At 42.1% G+C, this 11,414-nt stretch overlaps 1 protein-coding gene across 1 annotated transcript; it reads right to left on the bottom strand.

Moving 5' to 3' along the window:
• Positions 1-313: 313 nt before the first annotated feature.
• Positions 314-3,781, bottom strand: LOC139419641 (perilipin-2-like). Its single transcript, XM_071169626.1, has 8 exons — positions 3,648-3,781; positions 3,451-3,488; positions 3,017-3,212; positions 2,815-2,897; positions 2,450-2,702; positions 2,021-2,205; positions 1,157-1,222; positions 314-856 (listed from the first exon to the last, which is right to left on the bottom strand). Exons 1-8 carry the CDS (start codon positions 3,697-3,699, stop codon positions 461-463), a joined length of 1,269 nt encoding a protein of 422 aa, XP_071025727.1. The 5' UTR covers positions 3,700-3,781; the 3' UTR covers positions 314-460.
• Between the last annotated feature and the right edge of the window lie 7,633 nt (positions 3,782-11,414).

The raw sequence follows: 11,414 nt of genomic DNA, 5'->3' as shown, positions 1-11,414 counted from the left end.
CAAGCAAAACAGGTTTAGCAATGACAAAAAGGCAAACAAATTATTGTGCTCTATTACACTGGGGCACTCACATTGGGTCATGTCTTTGCTGTCAACCTAGACCAGGGCATTTCTTTGTTAATTTAGTTGCTATATGTAATCTTGATATAACATTTAGGAACATCACCCAACCATGAATGACAAGGCCAAAGGAAGTAACTTGCATTGTAATTTATTGTGGTTTAACAGATTCTTTCCACAGCATGAAGCATACAAAATTCTAGGGCCATTCACACATCGATTTGCAGTACTGCAGTGACAGAAACCCCAAACAGTCTATTGACCCAAGTCCATTAAACATTATATGTCCACAAGTCAAATGCATTGACATGCTGTGTTAGGCCAATATTAATAAAAACCGACCACTGCATTTCAGAAGCCTACGCATATCTGAGATGACTGACTCCCAACACAAACCACATCAATATTGTTCATAGGGTGTGACAGTACACCCAAGGTCAAAAACACCAGTTTTCTTGGCAGGCCTCTTCCTCTGACCATTGGTCTGGGCCCTTGGAGTAATGGGGGGCATCTGAGGACACCAGGGCCCCACAAGGCAATTGAGGGACATGTTGTGGACCAGGTAGTCCAGGATGGCATCCAGAGAACCGCTCACTTTGCCCTGAGGTCTGATGCCCAGGTGGGGGTCAGTGGAACTAAAGTTGTTTAAGATCTGTGAGGCAGAAAGCAGCACACACACAGCCTGCTGCTGGAGGTGGCGGGGGAGATTTTGTAGGCTGCAGGCCAGGGTCAGACAGTTTCTCTGCAGCTGGTGACTCACACTGGGAGAGACATTCAGGCAGTGGATAACCACCCGCTGGAGAAACAGAGGTTATGTACTGCTTTATATATGGTACTTTGCTGAACCATGCAAGCGAACACAACCAATGGTCTGGGAAAAGCAACAGCATGGTTGAGCACAATTCTGTTTTATTTAACATGTTAATTCAGGTACTGAAATGTTTTCAGTAAGGATTTCTCAATTAGCCACTTGAATATGAGCTAATTTCTAGGGAAATAATTTAAAAACCCCTAGAGCAAGCTTGTAACAGTAATAATCACAGCTTTTAAGACCCATTTCCACCAACAGTACATTAGTAAATAGATTTGATAATACCTCGGTCTCCTTGTCTTCCTTCTCTTGAACGTTACTAGTCCATTCCACCAAGGCGCCAAGATTGTCCTGCACACATTAATTCCATCAGAAGCATAATGGACATTTTGGACTCAAAGTAGCATTTCTATTTCAAGAACATGGATTATACTGAATATAAATGCATCATGCAACAATTTCAAAGATAACAGAGTTCATATAAAAGTAGTCAGTCAATTGATATAAATGCATTATTCCCTAATCCATGACATATGGATCTGTTGGGCACAGATATCTTAAACGGGTAGGGGGTGTATCAGAAATCCAGTCAGTATCTGGTGACCACCAGCCTTATGCAGCACAACATCTCCTTCACAGAGTTGATCAAGTGGTTTGTGGCCTGTGGAATGTTGTCCCACTTCAATGGCTGTGCGAAGTTGCTGGATATTGGCGGGAACTGGAACATGCTGCCATACACGTTGATCCAGAGCAACCAAACATGCTCAATGGGTGACATGTCTGGTGAGTATGCAGGCCATGGAAGAACTGGGACATTTAGCTTCCAGGAAGTGTACAGACCCTTGCGACATGGGGCCGTGCAGTATCATGAGGTGATGGCGGTGGGCCTCGGGATCTCGTCATGTATCTGCATTCAAGTTGCCATCAATAAAACGAAATTGCGTTTGTTTTCTGTAGCTTATGCCTGCTCATACCATAACCCCACAGCCACCATGGGACGCACTGTTCACAACATTGACACCAGCAAACCAAATCAAACCAGGACCCCAAACTGACCTGAAACTATTAGGCTACCAAATCCTATCAGTGGGTCCCTCTCCCAAATGGACTTCTAGAGAAACTGGTTTAAGCATCTACCAGGCTTATTACCAAGTGCATGGTGTGCTGAAGCAAGTTGAGGGATTTCTGACCGCAGACTTTGACAAAGCGCATCTTCTCCTCTGCCTGGTGGTATGCTCGTTTACACAGCTTGACCGCGAGGGAAACCAGTCGGACAGGAGAGCTGGGCCTGGCGGCGGCAACGTCAAAGCCCTTCACAGTCTTGACCTCGTCTTCTAAAGACAGAAGAGTAAGTGTGATGAGAGATTACAAGAGAACACATCAGCTTTCAGTTGCCTTTCATTTGTGTCAGTATAAGTTTCCAGAGGCCTTGGAAAACCATAGTTAAGGTGCAAAACATTGTTGAGTACACTTTGATATGCTGGTGTAAATAGCCCCTCACTTCCATTACGAAATATTTTGCTACATTTCGCTATGGTGTGCCACTAATGCATACACCCCAGCATTAGCATCACTCACCCATCTCTTCATCGGTCGGAGGAAGGGCTTGGTCCACCAGGGCTTCTGACAGGCTCAGTGCATTTTCCAGTCCAATACTAACCAGCTGGACAGCATGTTCCAGGGACACAATATTGGCTCTCCCAACACTTGCTCCTTTTGTCATCGCAACCATTCCAGTCAGGGTGTAATACATGCAGTTCTTTGCTCCGTAGACAGCAATGACTACAGCATCTTTGGCCTCCATCATTATATTCTTCACATCTGAAACAATCTGGGTGATAATGATAAACAAACAGAAATAGTTCTTACAATAATATAAAAATTATATTTGTCACAAAGGACAGCCAATAGAGGATTGGGACATATTTGAAGATTGAATTCACCTGCTGTGAAGGCTGTTGAAGCACTGGCAATGTACTCTCAAGCTTATCCAGGCCTTTGCATGCAAGATCATTCACAACAGAAACTGTGGGAGCACAGCATAGGGGTTGGATTTGGTGTGAGAGAATTGTCACAGTTCAAGCCCTGGTTTGGCCTAAAGTGATTCCATAAGTGGAAAAACTTGAAAGGTGACAGAGTACTTACTTTGGGGCTCCAGCTTAATGATGATGGGGGTGGCACTGTTACAGGCTACGGAGGATAAGGTCGTCACACTAATCTCCACCACTTTACACAACGATCGGATGTAGGGGTGGTTGTGCTTGGTGTCACAATACAAGACAGATACGAGTGCACACGCTGAACTAACCATGGGGAGATTAGCCAAACGAAAGACCACATTCTGTCAAGGAACAAACCAAAAATTGTAACCACAAGTCATGACTAATAAAAATACCTATGACCAATGCAAAAAAAACACTTTCACTGGGTATGGCTACTTTAGATCGTCAGTGCTCTCACTAACATTAAGCAAGCAGTTAATATAGCTAGAACATGGTTGAGTAGTAGGAATACAAAGCATAGGGAACATGTGCTGTCTAGGCCTAGTGGCTGGGGACAAGAATGTAAATTTAACCAACCTGACTGGAGTTAAGATTCCCAGGCATCATATTTGGCCCTATTAGATTAGGTAATTTAAATTTATATAATTTGACAATACATTTAATTTCAAATTTACATGAGAAAAGAGATGGTTCAAAGTATAAATGCTACCTGAGAAATTCCATATTTTGCTTTATAAATTGTGGCTTTGTCTATTCACCTGCCAAACTTTTACCTGCATGTTCTTCGTAAAACCACATTCTTTCTTGCGATGTCCCTTGCACCATGGCGTAATGACGATAGAATTGGTCAGCAAAAATAATATGTTAAGGCTAATCGCAAAGAAAACGCAAACAGGGTGGATCCCTATAGTATGAAGTGGTGTCCTCTCCTTTGCCTTATCGGTCCTATGAATGAAATGCGACAGCTGAAACCCAATTCCTGATATATATTCATTAGGCTATTGCGTCACCTGTTGTTTCACCCCATAATTAGTGACTATGAATCAGTGTAGACGAGGAAAGGAAGACGTTTGAGATGCGCGCGCATGCACACAAGCGATGTCAATTACACTTTGAAGGATAACTGTGTGTGTTTGTTTTTTGCTTGCCACTTAATTTATCTCATACATATAACTTTCTAGGTGATATAAATGCCCACCTGACCTACCACCTCCAATTTTGTTGAGGACACTGGGACTCAATCAGATGGTGTAAACATGATGACCCAGTGCTTATGCCAGATCTGCGCCTGCAGATAATACTTTTTTCAAGTAGCCTTTTGCCGAAAAAGTGAAAGCTTCATGGTAGGCTAGCTATCAACTTTGGCAAATTACAATTCTGTGTCGTGGAACGAGTAAATTGTTTACTATTGTCATGCCGTTAAATTTACATTTACATCCATAAAGAATATTTTCTAATTGCTTTTTTGCATAATTTCCTAGGAGTGACATCACTTCCTAACACAGCCTAATCACGGCTACAGCTGATAATTGTTTATGCAATCGTAGTCCAATTAGAATTTTGTAGTTCATGTTATTGTTCATATTCTTTGGTTATTAGGTTTACTCATTAAATTGTTGGGAGCATACTTAGGTAGCCTGGGTTTCACTGTTTGTTTGTGGGTGATTGTCTATGTTGATTGCTTGTGTCAATCACAGTTCTCATTTAGCTTCACGGTCGTTATTTGTTTATTGTTTTGTATAGTGTGTTTCAGTGTTCAGTGTTTTTGTCATTAAATATCAAGATGAACACAAACCACGCCGCATTTTGGTCCTCCTCTCCTTCCCAGGAAGAATATCGTGACAGTTGAAATCATTTGAGTCTGTGGAGAGTAGTTTGACAGAAGTCTCTGGTTGTGTAAGTCTCTGGTTGTCAACCAGAGGTCACAATGTACTTAGTAGTTATGGTAGTAGGCTTTCTTTGTTCTGGAAGTGTTCATTAGACTGGATCCATCAGAGTACCACACGGTGGTGTGAGGGAAATGTTCTTCCCCTCTCGTCTTCATTAGATTGGTTCCTTCAAAGTTACACTCGCGGTGGTCCTCGGTCGAGCTTACTAGACTAAAGTACTTAAACAAATGCAGACTGAATGTTCCAATGTCGTCTTTATCTTCTTAACTCAAGAGTTTGAATCTTACCATTTTATGGTCTAGTAGAGTCTAACCATTCTTGACGTCCGGCTCAACACCGTCCATATACTGGTCTCAATGGTTGATTATTTATGGTACAGCTAGACATGCCAGTAGCAACCCGGCAATGTACTGGTCTATAGAGATTTCTTCTTCTCTGTTGAAAGTTTCAGAGTTTCTAACCATTTCGTACTTTTCAGCTCACGCTGTCGGTCACACTGGTCTTTAGTTTTAAACCATTTCTCAGCCGTGTAGCCACTGTCTAATATGTTAATTCTTCAGCGCGTCCTTTTAAGCACTTGCCTTGGAGGGCGGTCCCATCACGTTGCACCAATGTCTGTGCTCATGTGTGCATGGTTACTGACTTGGCAAAAGTCTATATAAAAAAACATTATCTCATTTAGAAGGCTACAATCACATTTCATCTTCTCACAAATAGTTTAATATATTACAACATTTAGACAACCTGACCCCTTGAATGCATTCACTTTCAGAGATAGTTATTTCATTATATCGTCCTTAACGATATCACAAAACAACAACTGATAGGATATGATTATAGTTTAAGTCCCACCAACCATTTCCCACATTATTTCCATTAGAAATATTGTTTTAATGTCCAACCTTTTGATGTTACAGCACTGCAAAATCTCTCTCTGTTGTAACAAGGATTTTTTACTTCCATTTCTGCAGAGTGGGAGAGAGAGTTCCTGCGAGGTATTTACGAACGTCAAAAACTGTCCAACTCCCGCAAGAGAGGGGGGCTCTTGAAACCTTTGGTTAGCTGGCACCTTTGATCTCCATCCAGGAGGGCAAGTCATGACAACTTTAAAGCCTTGACTAAAGCCAATTACCAACACTAGTTCCTGATAAAAACTAATTATTTCAAAGTGGAAGAATAAAATAAATGTGTTCTGAAAAAAATGCATTGTGGTTGAAATGCTACATCATTACCAAACAAATAAGATAATGTATAAAATCTGTGGAAATATGAAATTTCTACACAGCTGTATAAAAGCATAATAACCATTCTCCAGCCATATAGTAAATAATGAAAAGTTACAAAAGGTTGGCCTACAGAAGTCTACAATATGGATTAATGATGTTCCTAGACTAATATCCATTATAGCTTCACAAGTTTCATTATTTATATGTATGGGCAAAATGGAACCACACATGCACGGGTTGGACGCACACACTTCAACAGGCCAATGTCTGTGATACGAATATGGGTGTTTGGGGGCAACCTTGCAACAATATCTCTGTTTCCATTAATTTGTCCAGTGATTTTATTGTCGACATTTAAAAAGTTGGCATAGAAAATAGTTGCGACAATTGCCTTCTAGGGTGCATTTCAGAGGAGGCTGGTGGGAGGATCTACAGGAGAATTGGCTCATTGTAATGTTTAGAATGGAATAAATGTAATGGAGACATGTGTCTCCAAGTGTGCCATATATTCCACTCCACCCATTACAATGTGTATGTCCTCCTACAGCTCGTCCCACCATCCTCCTCTGAAATGCACCCTATAAGGCAATTGTTGCATCTATTTTCTATGCAAACTTTTTTAAAACTATTTTGTGTCGATAATAACAGCTGGACCAAATGACCTTACACCTAAAGTGTCAAATAAAAATATGGTGGGTGAAGTGTTTGCATTACCCATTTAGGCAAATTGGCATTAATAAATTGACTGTTTAATGTCTCAGGTAGCCCGCAAAAGCCAGCATGGATAGAATACAATAATTGACAAATATTTGCCATGTTCTAATAACTCATATGTCATTGGAAACCTGCCTAGTGTATCGCCAACATTTCATTGGGAGAATCTCAATTACATAAACTCAGCAAAAAAAGAAAAGTCCCATTTTAAGGACCCTGTCTTTCAAATATAATTAGTAAAAATCCAAATAACTTCACAGATCTTCATTGTAAAGGGTTTAAACACTGTTTCCCATGCTTGTTCAAAAAACCATAAACAATTAATGAACATTCCCTGTGGAACGATCGTTAAGACACTAACAGCTTACAGATGGTAGGCAATTAAGGTCACAGTTATGAAAACTTAGGACACTAAAGAGGAATTTCTACTGACTCTGAAAAACACCAAAAGAAAGATGCCCAGGGTCCCTGCTCATCTGCGTGAACGTGCCTTAGGCATGCTGCAAGGAGGCATGAGGACTGCAGATGTGGCCAGGGCAATAAATTGCAATGTCCGTACTGTGAGACGCCTAAGACAGCGCTACTTTGACAGAGACTAAATAAATGTTAAGTGCAGAGAGATGAGAGTTCAGGCTCATGTCTATTGGAGCAGAGAGGGAAAGAGATCATAGAAAGTGAATCTCATTCTAGTTATGTGAGAAATACTGGCGCACTTCTCACACAGCCACCGGTCTCAAACATATACTATGCCCACATACTCTAATTTAGCTGTGGGGCTTTACAAGTCTGAATTTCTTATAGCCTAATTTTCAAGACATCAATGTCCAGCAACATTTTTAGGCATCACTGCAGAAACCCCCGCCATGCATTTGCACACATAGATGTGGGGCTTACAAGACTCGAATTTCATATACTTTTCAAGACATCAATGTAGCAGTAGAACAAACATATCACAATAATTTGATTTGAAGCGCATATTCAGATTAGCATCACAGTACAGAACAAGTTTGTAAGGGAAAAAGATGTTCCTACCTTAGTTTTCCAAAACCTCCCAGAACACAGCCATTTTCTCGTGTGTCTTCTCCTCCATATTTCTTGTTTTGCTCCTGGTGTCTGTGACACATTTGTGTCCTTTAGCAATCCATGACCTCACATAGAGGACTGGGTTGAATTGGGTCAGGGGTGGGCCAATTAGCTTCAGAAGGTGTAGCCCTGATATGGTGGAGGTATGCAGAGAGGCGCAGGTTGAGGTGCAAATCAGATTAATTTGAGAAAATCCCTGCTCTCATTCTGCACTGGAGATGGGGATGGTGCTGACCGTCATTAACAGCTCTTTACGTCCATCTGGAATGTATCCTTTATCATTACCATTAGTGTCCCTGTACTGCCTGTAGGCCCGTATGAGTATGACCATACGTGGACTGTCAATGCCAAACCGCTGGTAGAGAGATTCTATCTGTTTCTCCATACAGGGCTCCTGCGTCCTCCGGCCAGTATTGCAGGCAAAGCACCTTCAGCTTCTCTATGAACTGGCTGTATCCTGTATTGTCCACTGCTCGTCCTCCTTTTGTCCCACTCCTCTTTGCAGATCCTCTCCAAGTCATTAAGGTTTCGAGGCTGACGTTTGGCAACTCGAACCTTCAGCTCCCTCCACAGATTTTCTATGGGATTAAGGTCTGGAGACTGACTAGGCCACTCCAGGACCTTAATGTGCTTCTTCTTGAGCCACTCCTTTGTTGCCTTGGCTGTGTGTTTTGGGTCAACGTCATGCTGGAATACCCATCCACAACCCATGCCCTGGCTGAGGGAAGGAGGTTCTCACCCAAGATTTGACGGTACATGGCCCCGTCCATCGTCCCTTTGATGCAGTGCAGTTGTCCTGTCCCCTTAGCAGAAAAACACGGCCAAATCATAATGATTCCACCTCCATGTTTGACGGTGGGGATGGTGTTCTTGGGGTCATAGGCAGCATTCCTCCTCCTTCAAACACGGCGAGTTGAGTTGATGCCAAAGAGCTCCATTTTGGTCTCATCTGACCACAACACTTTCACCCAGTTGTCCACTGAATCATTCAGATGTTTATTGGCAAACTTCAGACGAGCATGTATATGTGCTTTCTTGATCAGGGGGACCTTGCGGGCGCTGCAGGATTTCAGTCCTTCACGGCGTAGTGTGTTATCAATTGTTTTCTTGGTGACTATGGTCCCAGCTGCCTTGAGATCATTGACAAGATCCTCCTGTGTAGTTCTGGGCTGATTCCTCACCGTTCTCATGATCATTGCAACTCCACGAGGTGAGATCTTGCATGGAGCCCCAGGCCGAGGGAGATTGACAGTTCTTTTGTGTTTCTTCCATTTGCAAATAATCGCACCAACTGTTGTCACCTTCTCACCAAGCTGCTTGGTGATGGTCTTGTAGCCCATTCCAGCCTTGTGTAGGTCTACAATCTTGTCCCTGACATCCTTGGAGAGCTCTTTGGACTTGGCCATGGTGGAGAGTTTGGAATCTGATTGATTGATTGCTTCTGTGGACAGGTGTCTTTTATACAAGTAACAAACTGAGATTAGGAGCACTCCCTTTAAGAGTGTGCTCCTAATCTCAGCTCGTTACCTGTATAAAAGACACCTGGGAGCCAGAAATCTTTCTGACTGAGAAGGGGTCAAATACTTATTTCCCTTATAATGCAAATCAATTTATAACATTTTTGACATGCATTTTTCTGGATTATTTTTGTTGTTATTGTCTCTCACTGTTCAAATAAACCTACCATTAAAATTATAGACTGATCATTTCTTTGTCAGTGGGCAAACGTACAAAATCAGCAGGGGATCAAGTACTTTTTTCCCCCCACTGTATGTTTGACTAAAACAAAGAATTTCAAACCTTGCTTACATTCGTATACGATCACAGCTCTCTATTATGCATGGGAATACTTGGGAACAAATTTCTTAAATCAAAATCACATTTTTTTGTGTTTAATTTTGTAACCTTGCTTAATGTTATGTATTCCGTCCTGTATTTATGTGTACAAGGACACTTATATACAGACAGATGTGTTTGACTGCTATATATGTAAACTAATGAGTAGAGAGCTACAAGTACCTTGAAAAGTTGTGCTATCAGTGCTCACTACTACTCACTCCTGTTCAATTCCGTGTATTTGGGCATCAGTAACTTTAATATGAACTTTCTTGATATTTCACAGCACTTTTGAGGTAGCCTGCAAGTAAGCATTTCATTGCATAGTTTTACACCCCGCTGTACCCTGTGTATTCAATGAATACATTTTCCTATAATGGCTCTAAGGCCGTTGGAAATTAAATTGTTACACGCACCAGTGCTTCAACTACACCAAAAAGGTCACCAGTAACACCTGAGAAACATCCTAGCCTTTAATTATAAATATGACCATAGACAAACATGGGGAATTATTGGGTCAGTTGTATTAGGACCAGACAAAACTTAACGTACTGAATAATTATTTTCTCTTCCATATTCACAATATTGTTCCAACAGTAGTCATAGATAGTAAGGCCTAGATTAAATCTGGACCACATATTGCGATTGACATGTAAAGGTCATGCCCGACTGATGACAGTGCATTTGGAAAGTATTCAGACCCTTTACCTTTTTTTCCCAGTTACAGCCTTATTCTAAAATGGATTAAACACATTTCTCAATCTACACACAACACCCCATATTGACAAAGCAGAAATGTTTGCAAATGTATTGAAAACCAAAAATACCTTAAGTATTCAGACCCTTTGCTATGAAACTCGAAATTGCGCTCAGGTGCCTCGTTTCCATTGATCATCCTTGAGATGTTTCTACAACTTCGAGTCCACCTGTAGTAAATTCAATTGATTGGACCTGCTTTGGAAAGGCACACACCTGTCTATGTAAAAGGTCCCGCAGTTGACAGTGCATGTCAGAACAAAAACCAAGTCATGAGGTCAAATGAATTATCTGTAGAGCTACAAGACAGGAGTGTCAAGGCACAGATCGGGGGGAGGGTACCAAAAATGTCTGCAGCATTGAATATCACAGAGGCCTCCATTCTAAAATGGAAGAAGTTTGGGACCACCAAGACGCTTTCTAGAGCTGGCCGCCCAGCCAAACTGAACAATCGGGGGAGATGGGCCTTGGTCAGGGAGGTGATCAAGAACCCGATGGTCACTCTGACAGAGCTCCAGAGTTCAAGAAGGACAACCATCTCTGCAGCACTCCACCAATCAGGCCTTTATGGTAGCGGCAAGACGGAAGCCACTCCTCAATAAAAAGGCTCACGCCAGCCCGTAAGGAGTTGCCAAAAGGCACCTAGAGGACTGACCATGAGAAACAAGGTTCTCTGGTCTGATGAAACCAAGAGTGAACTCTTTGGCCTGAATGCCAAGTGTCAAATCTGACACCATCCCTACTGTGAAGCATGGTAGTAACAGCGTCATGTTGTGGGGATGTTTTTCAGTGGCAGGGACTGGGAGACTAGTCAGGATCGAGGGAAAGATGAACGGAGAAAAGTACTGAGAGATCCTTGATGAAAACCTGCTCAAGAGTGCTCAGGACCTCAGACTAGGATGAAGGTTCACCTTCCAACAGGACAACCCTAAGCACACAGTCAAGACAATGCAGGAGTGACTTCGGGACAAGTCTCTGAATGTCCTTGAGTGGCCCAGCCAGAGCCCGGACTTGAACGCAACCTAACTTCTCTGGA

This window comes from Oncorhynchus clarkii, chromosome 10 (genome assembly GCF_045791955.1).
Source record: "Oncorhynchus clarkii lewisi isolate Uvic-CL-2024 chromosome 10, UVic_Ocla_1.0, whole genome shotgun sequence".
Taxonomy (NCBI): domain Eukaryota; kingdom Metazoa; phylum Chordata; class Actinopteri; order Salmoniformes; family Salmonidae; genus Oncorhynchus; species Oncorhynchus clarkii.
The sequence above is the reverse complement of the archived record's forward strand: the minus strand, read 5'-3'. Positions and strand labels throughout refer to the sequence as shown.

Bases quoted from the DNA above. Each gene is read 5' to 3' on its own strand.
- LOC139419641 (XM_071169626.1), bottom strand. From the start codon at position 3,699: ATGGTGCAAGGGACATCGCAAGAAAGAATGTGGTTTTACGAAGAACAT. The intron at 2,703-2,814 runs GTGAATTCAATC...ATTATCACCCAG, and splicing joins TTCAACAGCCTTCACAGCAG to ATTGTTTCAGATGTGAAGAA. The intron at 1,223-2,020 runs GTAATAAGCCTG...TAATGTGTGCAG, and splicing joins TTCAGCACACCATGCACTTG to GACAATCTTGGCGCCTTGGT.